The sequence below is a fragment of the Sorex fumeus genome, unplaced genomic scaffold (genome assembly GCF_029834395.1).
Source record: "Sorex fumeus unplaced genomic scaffold, SorFum_2.1 ptg000122l, whole genome shotgun sequence".
Lineage (NCBI taxonomy): Eukaryota > Metazoa > Chordata > Mammalia > Eulipotyphla > Soricidae > Sorex > Sorex fumeus.
The window spans coordinates 62856129-62871254 of NW_026606179.1; the positions used below are offsets into that span (position 1 = coordinate 62856129).

The 15126-nt window shown below is 60.4% G+C and overlaps 1 protein-coding gene across 1 annotated transcript in view; it reads right to left on the reverse strand.

The window, feature by feature from the left end:
- The window catches only part of ZCCHC14 (zinc finger CCHC-type containing 14), a 42694-nt gene extending 28535 nt beyond the window's left edge, over positions 1-14159 (reverse strand). Inside the window, exon 1 of the mRNA XM_056136977.1 lies at positions 13562-14159. Within this exon, the coding sequence (XP_055992952.1) occupies positions 13562-14125 (564 nt within the window). The 5' untranslated portion in view covers positions 14126-14159. The remainder of the gene's footprint in view (positions 1-13561) is intronic.
- Between the last annotated feature and the right edge of the window lie 967 nt (positions 14160-15126).

Genomic DNA, 15126 nt, shown 5'->3' on the forward strand with positions numbered 1-15126 from the left:
CAGCTGTGGCCCAAAAACAAAACCAAAACAGTCTGGAAACAGCCAGTGTTGGCGGGTTGTGGTGAGGAAGAAACTCTCGTCCTCTTTTGGTGGGAATGTCATCTGGGTCAGCTTCTACGGAAAACAATCTGAAAAACAGGCCTGGAACTCCCCCTACAACCCGGCAGGACCACTTCTTGGCATCAATCCCTAAACACAGAAACATTCATTCAAGGACCTTCACACAGCAGCCAAGATCAAATGAAACAACCCAAGTGCCCAAATACAAACACACCCAGAAGTTGTGCGAGTCGCTGCTGAAAAGCCCCGAGCGCCCACAGGAGCAGACGGGCCGGATCCCGCCAACGGCCCCGGCATCAACACGCATCCCCACTACTACCGCTAGGCCAAGGACTCAGCTCCACCACCTCACGGATATTCTCTGCAGACACCGATTCCTGAATAATTTCAAGTCCCGGCGCCCAGGCTGAGAACACTGGGTTTTCTCAGAGTCAGGATGGGTACCCTCTCCCACCCCACCACATCTGCCTCCCTGCCCACTCTTCGGCCCAAACCACAGATCTGGAAGTGACTGGACTGCGTGGATACCCGCTGAAGCATGAAGACAAGGACTTCCAATCCTTCAATCGATAACAACGTTCACATAAATTTGTCTTCGAGATCTATCGATATTAATATCACTTTGTTATCTCATCCATTTAATCCTAGAATTGCACCAACAGCTGCCGCTTTTTTCTGTATTAAATTCAAAAACATTCTTTGAACTCTGGGAGGAGCTGGGGAGATGGTACAGCAGGGAGGGGAGGGGGCTTGCATTGCACGCTGCCAACCTGGGTTTGATCCCCAGCACCACAAATGGTTCTGAACCTGCCAGAATCGGCCTGTGAGCACAGAACCAGGAGGGATCTCTGAGCATGAGCTGGGTGTGGCCCAGAGATTAAAAAAAAAAAAGGCAAAGCTGTGGGATTTGCACACAATGGAATACTATGTAGTTCTGAAAAGGACAAAATCGTGCCCCTGGCGGCTACAGCTGAACCACGGGATCTCATGCTGAGTCAAGTCCATCAGAAGGAAAGGGATGGATGCAGAATAATCACCTGCAGGGGCACACAAAGGCACATGGCAAGGCAGCAACAAAGAGCCCCGAGCAACACAACAGAAGAACAGACCCACACATCTGAGTTTACTGGGGGGCTGGGGGAGCTGAAGAAAGGGGAGCTGGGGACTTTGGGGGAGGGAGGTGGAGGCACTGGCCGTGGGTTTGGTATTATACACTGGAAACCCCCATTAATAGCACTGTAAATCACAGAACCTCAATAAAGATAGAAATTTTAACCTCAAGAAAGTTAAAAATTACGTCTAACCACATAATTCTCCATCGCATGAATACTTAAACGGTAATAAACTTATATACATATTATTAAATATCAGGTGGTTTTAAAAATATTCCACAAACAAAAGGCTTCAGGAATACACACGGGGGCTAGAGTGAGGTGGGCATTTGCCTACATGAGGCCGACCCATGTTCGATCCCCGGCATCCCACATGGTCCCCTGAACACCGCCAGGAGTAATTCCTGAGTGCAAAGCCAAAAGTAACCCTTTGGCATCGCTGGAGTGACCCAAAATTGAAAAAAAAAAAAAGGAATACACAGGCAAGTGAAGCAAGGCAGAATTTCTGACATCAATCACATGTCCAACAAGGAGGCACTGGAAAGAGAAGAAAACGCAGCACTGACGGTCTTCCACCCTGAGTGAACAACAGCCACAGGAGTCGGAGAAGAGTCAGAGACGCTCAATCTCAAGGTAAGCGCCTTTGTACGAGAAACGAACAGCACGAAAGTTAAGTCGGAGCAAACTCCAACAACCAAGGGCATGCCAAGCCGGGGGCGGCCCCAAGGCGCAGTGCCAGAGGAAGCGGACAGGGCCAGGGCCGAGGGCGGGGGCGGAGCCAGTGTGGCGTGGGTCTGCAGGAAAGGCCCCTCCCTGGAGCCAAACCCAGAGGACAGCAGGTAGGGCAGAGCGAACGCCAGCCAGAGGGGTCCGGCCGCCACTCAAGCACTCTCACATTCCAAGCAGACCACCTCCAGGGAGGACAGGACAACATCTGTTAAACACTTCTGCGCCAAGGAACAGAAATACATAAAATCGAAAGGAAAGTGCTGCCTAAGCATCTTTGCGGAATGGCGCTTGCGTGTCTCCAGAGCCCGACGGCAGACACTTGAATCGCGAAAGCTATTTGCTGACTTAGCCCAGTGAACGCCAATGCTCACCAAACTCTTTTCCACGCGGAAAAAATGGTTTTAATTTTGTGTTATTTCTTACCCTACAGCTCAACTTAGGAGAAAAAAAGTGAAAAAGAATTACTGCTCAAAATCGCAGCAAAACACATCGAGTACGTAAGTTGTGGATTCCAGACAAAGTGAGTCCACAGCGGACTCCCGCCAACGTCCCTTGGGCAGCTGTCCCTCTGCACCGCCCTCACTGCACCCAAGAAGCAGGCAGGGGCCCCAGGAGCTGCCTCCTGCCTCGCTGAGCGCCCCCAGACCGCGGCTCCCCGACCCCTGCAGACTCCCGACCTGGCTGTGAGGACACACACGGTCAAGGTGAAGGTCACGGCTTAACCCAGAGCCACAGGCCCCACCTCCGACTCCAGGCCCACTCAGGAAGGACTGCCCCTCCCCGACGCCCACCAGCCCTTCTCATCGAAGGGAGCATCCCACGGCAGCGCCAGGCGCCTCAGCCACCAGCCCTGTCCCCAGGAGACAGCACCCTGGACGCGCTCTCAAGCCGGCCTCTCCCTTCAGCTGCTTTTCATCTTGTTCCCTCTTGACCAGGTATTCCTTTTCCTCTCTTCTCACATCCAAGTCACTGATTTGAAAATAAATAAACAGGGGCTGGAGTGACAGCACAGCAGGTAGGGCGTTTGCCTTGTACGTGGCGGCCGACCAGGGTTCGATTCCCAGCATCCCACATATGGTCCCCTGAGCACCGCCAGGAGTGATTCCGGGTGTGACCCAAAAAGCAAAATAAATAAATAAATCTCGGAGCCAGAGAGACAGTACAGCGGGCGCGTGCCTTGTGAGCAGCTGGCCGGGGTACCGTCGGGTGTGGCCCAAAAGCAACTGACAAAGAAAAGACAGTCCTAAGCGCGGACAGCAGGGCTCCTGAGGAGGAGGGGCACCAGGTCAGCCGGCCCGCGGCAGTCCCCACACACCTGGGCCCCCAGCTCGCTGCCGGAGCCCTGACAGGGAGCCTCAGTGAGCAGGCGGGGCCCGAAGGGGCCAGGGGACAAGCCAGTCCCGGTCACGGCGCAGGGGGAGGTGACCGGTCCCACAGGACAGGGGCAGCGGACCAGGGCCCGGGGCAGACGGGGCGGATGGGAGCAGCCGCCGTCCCAAGGGAAGCTCGGGAACCCGAGGAGCAGCAGCTGCTGAGGATGAGCCCAAGGGTCTCCGGAGAGGCAGAGGAGCCCCTCCGAAATGACAGCCACCCCAGCCGGCCTCGGAACGCGCTCAGCGAGAGGGCGGCGCGGCCCAGGAAGCCAAGGCGAGACGCGGCAAGAGACAGAGGCTGCGGGGGCCAGGGTCTGGGACCCGACTCACAGGAAGCAGCGGTGTGGGGTCAGGGCGGGCGTGGCTGAGGGACACAGCCTTCCGGTCACCTGCTGCGTCACCACATGGGAGGGGTGACCTTCACAGAGAGCCAGTCAGAGGCTGTTGCCGTCCCTTGGGCCGGGGACCCACCTCGTTGAGCGGCACCCTCCGCTTGCTGGCAAACCTGATTAACAGCAAAGAGCCTGAAGCCACGGAGACGGCGGGGGCGAGGCTGCGCGCTCCGATGTGGGAGCCCCAGGTCTGATTCCTGCAAGACGCGGTCCCCTAAGCACCGCTAGGAGTGGCCCCAAACCGTGCGCCCAGGAGAGCAAGCACTCAACCCAGGAGCACGTCACGTCAGTGTGAGCGCAGGGTGAACACAGCCCCATCCCCGCCGAACTAGCTAACGAGGGGGGTGGGCGGAGGCAGTTAAAACTGACAGACCAAGGGCTGGAGCAACAGCCCAGCGGGCAGAGCGTTTGCCTTGTACGCAGCTGACCCAGGTTCGATTCCCCGCAACCCATATGGTCCCCCGAGCACCTCCAGGAGTAATTCCTGAGTGCAGAGCCAGGAGTAACCCCTGTGCATTGCCGGGTGTGACCCAAAAAAGCAAAAAAAAAAAAGAAGAAGAATGACAGACCAGTCAAGGCAGGGGCTGCGGCAAGAGAACAGTGCCAGAGACAGGGCACCACCCCCCCACCACCCCCACCCATGGGCGCCCCCAGCACCACACCTGGCAAACAAGCTACAGGAAAAGTACCAGAGGCAGAAGCCACCTCTCCTGAGTTTCTCTGTGCGGTTGTTTGGGGGCCACACCGGCAGTGCTCAGGGCTCACTCCTAGTGAGGCTCGGGGATTGAACCTGGGTCGGCCACTGCGAAGCCAGCGCCTCCCCTGCTGCACTGAGAGCGGGCCCGTCTCCCTCGAGGTTCCAAGTCCCAAGCAACGAGCACGCACCACACGCCGCTTCCCACAGAACATGGGTTCCTTCTCTGTGCTTGGAAGGGAGCTCACTCACCTTACTACTGGCCGACTGTCCCCATATTCCCGAGCTCGCGAATCCGGTTAAGTGCTCCAAGAGAAGAGGGAGCCCGATTCCTTTAACTGATCCTTTCCTGTTTGTGTCTGGGTCAGGGTTGCCCAGGCAACCCCAGGGTGCACGAAGGGTATCCCTAGTGGTGACGGGGGACCACAGGAGGTTCCAGGGCTCAGGCTGCGCTTGGCCACACGAGAGGCAAGTGCTCCGTTCCTGCACTCCCCCGCCTGCATCTCCAGTTCTCTCCCTGTTCTCGCTGCACTCAGAGACTCACTCCTGACGGAGGTCAGGGGACCACACGGGGCACCGGGGAGGGGAGACACGTGCAAACCAAGTGCCCTAGCAGCTGCACTCTTCCCCAGCCCTCTTCCTTCTCAAAGGTGACTCTTGGGGCCGGAGCAAAGGCACAGTGGGTAAGGCGTTCGCCTTGCCCACGGCCAACCCAGGTCCGATCCCCGCCATCCTATGTGGGCCCCTGAGCACCGCCAGGAGTAATTCCTGAGTGCAGAGCAAGGAGTAACCTCTAAGCATTACTGGGTGTGACCCAAAAAGCAAAAAAAAAGTGACTATTTTGAATCTAGACTCAATCAGTTCCTACGTATACATATTTTAATTGGATCACTGTGAATCAGTATGAAACCTGAGGTCATAATTTCTTTCCAGTAATCCTACTGAAGTTTTTCTATCAAAGCCCCAAACAGTCAGGACTAGATTTTATGATGCTCTCCCTTCTGTAACTAATCTGTCACTCACTAAACTTTAACTGGACGAAGTTCATCCGTTTACTCCAGTCTCCGGGCAGACCCCCACGACCTGTCACTGTGAGGACCAAGAGGACCAGACCCTCAAGTCCTGCTCTGAGGCACAGGGCACTGGAAGGCACTGGCCACCCACCAGTTCCCAGGAGCACGGTGCCTCCCCAAGACAGGCTTGTCCCAAACCGGTCTCCATCATCTGGGAAAACAAAGCCTGGCTAGCAAGTGTGACTTTTCCCAGGGCGTTGGCAGACCAGCATTCAGGGGGAAAAGACACACACATGCCACAATGTACAACAGTCCTACACAAGAGAAGCGCCAAGGGTGCCAAGAGCTGGCTACCAGAGCAACGGAAAGACACCCGGAGACCAAGCCAGGCATCTGAGGGAGCACTCCCCGCACAGGAAGGCCCCGGGGCAGTCTTGGTCTGTGTGTGCCCAGTCAGCGGGGAGTCAGACAACAGCAGGGCGCAGAGTCGGTTCAGCGGCCCGGCGAGGAGGGCAGCCGGACCCAGGAGGGGTGAGGTGTGCTGGCTATGACAGTCCAAAGCCAGAGGTCCAGGCAGCCCAAGCAGGTGGGGGAGTGGAGGGGTGCGGTGGGCTGCCCAAAGCAGGGTGACCAGAGCATGTTCAGTGGGAAGCAACACCGTCACTGCGTTCTCTGGCACCCCCTGAGCCAGTTTCCAGAGCTGTACTTTAGAAGCCAGGGCGAGCAGATCTAGGCAGAAGAACGCAGCCCCGGGCAGCTGGGGGTCAGCCACAAGCATCCCTCAGGACTGCTGTCGATGCCCTGGCTCCCTGGCACAGTCAGTGGGCACAGACGTGCCCAAAGTGGGACCTGCATCAGCCCGGCGTGGCAGTGCAGCCCAGGAGACCAGGAGGGAGGAGCGGCCCAAAACGGGCGCCCGCTTCCGCTGGGCAGAAGGACCCTCTGGACAAACAGCTGGAAAGGTCACAAATGGGATGACAGGAACAAAGAAGAAAGCCAGGAAAGCGTCACCATCAGGTAGGTGAGGACTGCAAACAGGCAGCAGGGGAGGAGGACACACCGGGGTGGGGAGGAAGTGACCGAGGCCAGCAGCTGGAGGCGCTGGGCAGCCGGCCCTGATCTCAAGCTCCCCACATCCTGGCTGAGGCGACAGGGTGGGACCTGTGAGCAGCTCCGGCCCAGGCACTGTCCCTGAATGCCCAGTGTGCCCAGGAAGCTGCAGGAGCCCCGGACGGCACAGCAACCAAGGGGGGGGGGGGGGCTGGAAGGTTCTCCCTCTCTGGAAACCCACAGCACACGAGATGGAGTCTCTGAATCCAGTAGAAAGGAAGCAAGCAACACAGAGCCCAGCCCAGCAGACGTGGAGGACAGGGGACACAGAACACAACCCGAGACGTCCCTTCACACCCAGGAGAGAGAGATGGCTTCCTCAAACGGTTCTGGACCTCTGGGCTGTCCACTGGGCAACAAGCACAGGCCGAGATCCTAGACCAAGCCTGCTGCCGAGCACTGTGATGGGAGTGCAGAACAGAACATCTGCACCTACCAGGAGGCACGGCGTGGAGGGGAGCAAGTGTGTAGAGCATGACCCTAGCACACAAGGCACAGACACGAGAGCAGAGCGCACCGTCATCATCATGAGGACACGAGCCTCAGAGGCCGGAGAGTCCAAACAGGACTGCACAAGGCCCTGAACAACACTAGGACAAAAATGGCCCCCAGGGTCAACGGAGCACTGCATGGGAGTGCCCATACCAAACAGAAACATCGCCGAGGCCCAAATCAAAAGATGAGCACAGAGACGGAAAATCAAACCTTCCAGGTCCTGTTAGGGGCAAGAGGACCGTTTTCCTGAAACACAGACGCGCTGACACAGACTCAGAGGCCCAAGACCCAAAGTGTGGGGAAAGGTTCAGCTGCCCCAAGGTGAGTGCACAACACCAGTCTCTGAGAATGATCCAGAACAGAGACATCTCTGCCATGTAAGGACAGCAGAGACACAGGCAGGAGAGAGACCTGGGTGCTGGGGGAACCCCCGAGCAGGACCCCAGCAGCATCTCAGGGCCGCTGCGACCCACAGGCTCTCACGTCGATGGCAACACAAGCAGGGGCCATCGGTGAGGGGCTTCCAACAGCAGGACGACCAGACAGGGCGCAGGGGGCCCGGGGCCCTCCCCTGAACCACACGTTCCCCCTCACTCTGTTGGAAGCGGCACTGGAGGGCCTCCACACAGAACCAGCACCAGAGGCAGCTCTGTGACCCAGGATCACGCAAGGACCAGGTCAGTCAGGTTCTATGACGCGCAAAGAGGGAAATGAAGCCGGATGTCTGGGGAAAGGATGAGGGACTTTGTCTTTGCTTCTTATTTAAGTCGCTGCTTTTGAGTGGCCATACCTGGCAGTGCTCGGGGCGTACTCGGGGTGGGGGTCGGGACCATAAGGGGGGTGGGGTGTGGGGTGTCAGGATCAAAGGCAGACTGGCCACGTACCATCACTCTGGCCCAAGGACAGTATTTTAGTCATTTAGTGTGAAATGAAAGCCACCAATATGCAGGTAAGAAAATCGGATGGAGACATGCCTCCGGACCCTGCCCAGGCTGAACCTCACACTCAGAGGGCAGCTCAGAGTGGGGGGCGCGTAGGGGGATTCATCCGCCCCAACAGAGCCCCGGCAGCCGAAAACCTCCAGAACTAAATTGCCACCATGCTCACAGCCAGTCTCCACAGGCTCGGGCGAGACTCCCCCAGGAGTGAAACAGCTGAAAAACTCAGGTATGCGGGCTTTGTGACCGAAATCTCCAGGCTTGCAGGGAGTCGGGAACGGGCCACCTCCTCCCATCTCCCTTGCTTCCGGGAGCCTGGCAGTCACACTCGTGAACTGCCTCTGGTGCCATATAGCTCATCAACGGCCATGATCCAGAGATGCGCAAATGAATCTCGAAAGAGAGCAACAAGCTGCAGAGACGCTTCCAGCCCCCAGAGTCGCCATCCAATTAGAAACAACTCCAGCCGTATCATCCTCTTCAAAATTTTGCAATTTCTAGAGGGTGCGGCATCTCCTACTCTACACCACTGACAGGCCAGGAGCAGCACACCACAGCGGATGGGAGGAAAGCAGAAGGCAGCTGGTCTCGACCGATTCTAGCTCACAAGGCTCAACCGGTATCAGCATTTGAGCAAACACCTTATACAAGGGCTTAACGGCTCCAGGCTGAGACACAACAACCTTCACACACTTTCTTCTAACGAAACTGATCATTTTTAGCAGACTGTTCCTAACAAGCAACACAAAATAAACTCTTTAGGGCCTGCTATTGGAATAGGTTGGGTGGTGGTGGGGAAATTCGAAATACTGGTGGTGGGAAGGCGTACTGGTTGTGAGATTGGTGTTGGAATATTGAATGTAATAAGTTATCACAAACAGCTTTGTAAAAGTAAAGGAAAAATTTAAGAAAAAAAAAGAAATTGGACGGAGCCGGAGGGAGAGTTACAGCGGAAGGCCGCCTACGCCGCACGCAGCCAAGCCAGGGCGATCCGCAGCACCCCACGAGGGGCGACCTGTGAAGGCAGAGACAGGAGTGAGCCCCAACTATGGCGAGGTGTGGCCCAAAACAGAAAAGAAACTGGATGTGCCGGAACCTTGAGCGTGCGGCCTTCCAGATTTGGGGCACAGGGTGCGCAAGCACTGGCTTTTACTAAGCGCTCCTTTCTCTTTCCCTGAGGGGCTCACACAGGCGGGCAGAGGAGCATCCGCAGCCCTTCGCCGCAGCTGTCCGATGTTCTGCCTGATTGCCAACCACATCGCCGTGGGGCCAGAGACAGACCGGCAAGGCACTTGCTGTGCACGGGGCAAACCCCGTGAGGGCTTCGGCACCACACAGGTCTCCCAACAGATTCCTGAGGAGACGCAGGAGTTAAACTGTGAGCACTGCCAGGCATGGCACCCAACTTGTTTTTTATGATAAAGAAAAATTTAAAAAGGGACTAGGGGGGCTGGAGCAATAGCACAGCGGGTAGGGCGTTTGCCTTGCACGCGGCCAACCTGGGTTTGATCCCCAGCATCCCATAGGGTCCCCTGAGCACCGCCAGGAGTGACTCCTCAGTGCAGAGCCAGGAGGAACCCCTGTGTATCGCCGGATGTGACCCAAAAAGCAAAAAAAAAAAAGGGACTAGGTATTGCTTTCTAGCAAAAACCACTAAAAGAAGTTGGGGCCAAAGCTGGGTTCCAGGTTTTGGAAGGGTTAAGCGAAAGCTCGGGAACCAGGAGCAGTGTGGACTCCCACACCGGCACCAGGGCACCCAAGGGTGCGAGTGCTTCTGAGATCGGACGGGGTGGGCACAGGACTCTCAGGCCGGAGAGAAGACAGCAGGCAGCCCAGGCACCACAGACAGCACCCCGAGCCCTGGCAGGGGAGACCCCTCGAGAGGACCAGGAGTAAGCCCTGAGAACCACAGACCTAGTATGGCCCGAAAAACAAAAACAAGAGCAAAGCCAACTCTGGGAGGTGAGTGAGACAGGCGGTGGGGGAGGAGCCGGTGACCAAGAGATGACAGAGAAAAGGAACGGAAAAGCGGGCCGGAGAGACAGTACTGGGGAAGGCGCTGGCTCCAGAGTGATCTCTGAGCAGTCCGGGTTCCTGACTCCCGCTGGATGTGCTCCCAAACCCCCCGCCCCCACCAGTTGAAAGTAATGAAAGGAGCAAGGAGAGAGGCGAGAGGCAGGCGGGGAGGCCAAGGGGGGGAGCAGAGGGAAGGGCAGGAAATCAGAGCGCAAACACCGGCCCAGTAACATCCCCGAGGAAGCAGAACGAGGGGAGCAGAGCAGCAGTGCGGGAGGAAGGAAGCGCCTTCTGGGGACGCAGGAGAGAAGGACAAGCCCCGCCCAGACGTTGCCCAGGCCAGAGATTTTTCTAAGAACCTGCCACCCGAAAACCCCCAAGGGTCTTGACAGCCTCCAGAGATGTGGCCTGCTGACCGTGCCTGAGTCACCAGCCAAGGGGTGGCGGGAGCAGCATCGCAGCATCAGCTGGGGCACCCCCCCCCTTGCAGGCCAAATCCAGAACAGAACGTGCTGCTGAGAATGCCCCCATGTTACAAGTTCTCTTAGTGTCACTCTTATTTTCACAGGAAAAGTTCTTAGAACACGTGAGGGCTCTTCACATACAAAACCTCTCCTGAGAGGGTTAAAACCATCATGCCAACACTAAATCTCTAAACTGCTGGTCAGGCCGGAGGGAGGCACCACTGGGCGTGGCCCCCACAACCACAAAGGCCAAAACTTGTGGGAGCAGCGGCAGGGCTGAGGGGCCAGGCTATGCCTGTGCTCAGCACGACACCAAGTGCCGCTCTGCCCTGAGTCACACGGGTGAGGGCACGGCAGGCAGGGGGTGCCACCCCTCCAAGATGTGATGCCCGAGCGACGATCCGAGTAGGACCTCCCCACAGAGGGGCAGGCTTGGGCCCTGGCAGCAGACCCAGGCTCCAGACCTGGGCGTGCACCCCTGCAGCACGGTCAGCCAGCGGCCCAGAAAGACCACCAAGAGCAGAAGCGGAGCCCTTCGGCCAGCATGCAGACCGCAGACTACAGCTGGCCCGGAGGAGAACGCAGAGGCGGGATCCACCCCACCAGGACTTGTCCCAGAGAAGCCCAAGCCATGGACAAAGCCAGCCGTGAGGCGCCGCCCCCCGCCCCCCACTAAGCGCTCAGAAATGAACGCTTCAGCAACCACTCTCCTGTGCGTCTTCTCAAGAGCCCCCTGGCAGAGTAGCCCGCTGAGGCTGCTCCCGCGTGTTCCAAGCAGGCACTTCCTGTCCGGAGAGGCGGCGGGCCACCAGATCAGACCCCACCTGGTGCACCACCCAAGGGTGGCACTCCGAAGGGCATTCGCGCAGGGGGAGGCAGAGGGGCACAACACACAAGCCAGCTCAGCACAAAGGAACAAAGATCTGAAATAGACACAGACAGTCCAGCACATCTGATGAGCAGATCACAGACGGGGCAGTGGCCCACGGACCCACAACTGACACCTCTTCGAGCAGGCTCAAGGCCAGCCCTGGCTTCGGCAGACAGAAGACATCCAGCGGAGGACACGGGGCTGGGAAGTGACTTCAGGGGACAGGATTTCTGCTAGGGTGATACAAGCGGTTTATAATGAACTCCGTATCTACTGAGTGTATCACTGAGCCGCACACGCTCAGAGGGTGGCTTTCCCACTGTGGATGCGAGCACGCTCCACACAGCACAGCACTCCTTACCCAGAGGCAAGATCACACAGGAAGCTGAGTGCAGGCTGAGCAATGCAGGAGGCCCAGCGCCGCATGGTCCCAAGAACTGCTGGCAATGATGCCGCCGAAGCACTGAGCTGGGAGTAGTCCCTCAATTCTGCCAGGGGTGGCCCCAACACGGGAAAGGAAGGGAGGAGAAAGTAAGGACAGAAGGGAGGGAGGGAGGGAGGGAGGGAGGGAGGGAGGGAAGAAGGAAGAGAGAAAGGAAGGGGGAAGGAAAGAGGGAGGGAGAAAGGGAGGGAGGGAGAAAAGGGAGGGAGGAATAAAGGGAGGGAAGGAAGGGCGGGCGGGAAGGAGAAAGGGAGGAAGGGAAGGAGGGACAGAGAGAGGGAGGGACAAACTTGGCCCCAGAGGTCGGCCTGTATCTGAACACAGGCCAACAGCAGCATCTGAAACCAACAGGCCACGTGGCCTGGGACCACCGGCGTATTTCCCGGCCACAACTCCCCGGACCTCCAGCAACACTAGTCAAGTAAAAACGCCTGGTTCACATTCCTCCATGTTTAAACTTCTACAAACGCTCAAAGCAATTAAGATTTTTGGGGGGATGGGGGTCCCTCCTGGGGGTGCCGGGGAACAGCCGCTGCACTCTGCAGACCCAGCAACAGGAATTTCAGAGTAACCATTTGGAGGAGCCATTATAAATAACGACATCAGAAAACAGAGTTTCCAACAGCAGCACTTGAAATAAAGACAAAAAAAAAAAACCAAAAGAAAAACCCTCGAAACCGCACAGGGGCCACAGGAGGGCTCTCGAGGACAGGGCCTGTCACGGGAGGGACTAAGCCGGGAGGCGCTGAGCACCGAGGGCTGGGGCCCCCAAACCAAGGACGCGAGCACCATCTTCATCTCTTGAAGATGAGGCAGTCTCTAACCTCAGAGTTCTGAACAAAAACACAGCAGCGGTTCAATCCCCACATCCCATACATTCCCGAGCCAGGAGTAGATATGTAGATACGCACACGCATACACACACATATACGTACACATCCCATTGGTTTGGGGCCACACCCTGAGCATCGCGGGGCGCGGCGCAAAACCAATCACATACATGTGTGCACATGTGTATAATGTATGTGTGTATATGTATCTGCTTACGAAGGAAATGCAAACAGCTTTAATTAATGGGACTGTGCTCCCCCAGACCCGCAGGATTTCTCTTGGGTTTTTTTTTTCCGGCTTTTTGGGTCACACCCGGCAATGCTCAGGGGACCATATGGGATGCCAGGGATCAAACTCAAACCCGGGTCGGCCACGTGCGGGACAAGCACCCTACCCGCTGGGCTATCACTCCCAGCTCCCAGGATTTCTCTTCGCGCCAGACCTCAAAACTATGGCGGCCAAACAGGAGACACATCTCACACCAAGCACCCAAACATGGAGCGACGCTGGGTCTCGACTTTAAAGCAACAAAGGGCGGTGGGGACGATGGGATGTGAGAAGCCGGGTCGGGGCAAAGCCAGATCAGCTCGTCTGCTCTGAAGCACAGACAGCGGGGCTGGGGGGAGGCCCATCCCCGGGATGGAGAGGGGAGCTGCGGGAGGGACTGGCCAGGAGGGATGGGGAGGCGGCAGATTTTTGGTCAGCGAGAAGGTATCTCTGGGGGTGGAGTGCGGAAGGCTCAGGAGTCCCTCCTGGCGGTGCCGGGCCGAGGCCAGCGCCCTGCCGCCCGCCGGGTCCGCGGGTAGCAGCGCCCGACCCGGGGCGGGCAGCGCGCTCTGGAAAGCAGCACGGGGCGGCCGCTGAGCGCACGCTCGAAAGCAGCCCGGCTTGCGGGGAAGGACGGATTCCTTCCTTCGGCACAGACTCCACCGTCCCCGGCGCCCGCACACCGCGCACCGCACCGCACGCACGCGCACGGGCAGGGGTCTCCCGGGCCGGGCCGGGCGGGCGCGCACCGCACCTTGTGGCAGGCCGGGCAGGTGGGCAGCGCGGGGCCCTTGGCCGGGGGGCCGGGGCCGCCGCCGCCGCCGCTCAGGCTGCTCTGGATCTGCGTGAGCTCCTGGCGCAGCACCTGCTTCTGGTGGAAGCTGAAGGCCGGGTGGTTGGAGGCCATGGTGAAGAGCAGCAGGAACTCATCGCCCGTGCGGCCCTCGTTGAGCTGCAGCCCGTAGTTGTGGATGATGGAGTCGATGTGCGTGAGCGTGCGGTAGAGCACGCCCGCCGCCTCGCGCTGCTCCGAGCCCAGCAGCGCCAGCGAGACCAGCAGCTTGCTGCGCACCACCTCGTCCGTGAGGTTGGTGAGGCTGCCCAGGTCGGCGGGGTTGTTGGCCTTGATCTCCGAGTCGCGCAGCGAGTGGTAGTCCTTGCGCGCCAGGTCCTCGAGGCACGAGCCGAGGAAGCGCAGCTCGAGCGGGATGCACAGGTCCAGCAGCCCGCACAGGAACTCCACGCGCTGCGGCGACGGCAGCCCGGCGAACCAGCGGTACACGCCGTCCCTCTGCAGCGGGCAGCGCTTCTCCACCATGCTGCCGCCGCGCGCGCCGCGCCCGCCCGCGCCCCCGCCGGCCCGCGGCCGGGGCCGGGGCCGGGGCCGGGGCCGGGGCCGGGGCCGGGCGCGCGGGCGGGCGCGGGCCGGGGGCGCCGCGGGCCGGGGCCGGGGCCGGGGCGGCGCGCGCGGGCCGGGGCCGGGCGAGGCCGGGCGGGCGCGGCGGGGCGCGGCGGCGGCGGGGGCGGCGGCGGCGGCGGCGGCGGCGGCGGGGGCGCGCGGCGCGGGCGGGACCCCCGCCAGGGGCCGGCCCGGGGGCGGCGAGCGGCGGCCTCGGGGCGCCCCCTCAGGCGCAGGCGACCGGCCCGCGCCCGTCCCCGGGTGCGCGGCAGCGGCGGCGGCGGCGGCTCCTCGTCGGCGTCGGCCTCGTCGTCGGCGTCGGCGGCGTCGGCAGCGGCGGCGGCGGCGGCGTCGTCGCCCGGGAGGCGGCCGCCCCCATCGCCCCCCGCGCCTCAGGCTCCGTCACTGCGGGCCGCCCCCCGACGGAGCCGCCCGGGCCATGCCGCCGCGCCGCCGCCGCGCCTGGCGGGCCGGGCCGGCCGGTCCCCGGGGAGGCCGCGGCGCCGGGAGCGGGCGGGTCGCGCGCGCGGGCGGCGGCGGCGGCGGCGGGTCGCGCGGGCGGCGGCGGCGGCGGCGGCGGCGGAGGGATCCGGGCTCGCGCTCGGCTCGCGGCGGCGGCGGACGGATCCGCGGGGCGCTCGCTGCTGCTGCCGGGCGCCGGGCCGGAGCGAGTGGGCGGGGCCGCCGCCTCTCGCGACAGCCGCGCCGCCGGCCCCGCCCCCGCCGCCGATTGGCCGCGCGGCCGCCCCCGGCCCGCGATTGTGCCGCGGCCCCAATCCGGCGCGGCCCCGCCCCCCGCGGCCGCCGCTCGCTCGCGCGCGGCGCCGCCCCCTCAGGGGTCCGGCGGGGGCGCGGGGACGGGCGCGGGCGGGGCGGGGCGGGGGGCGAGCGGAAAACCCGGGCCGGATCCCGCGGCTTTT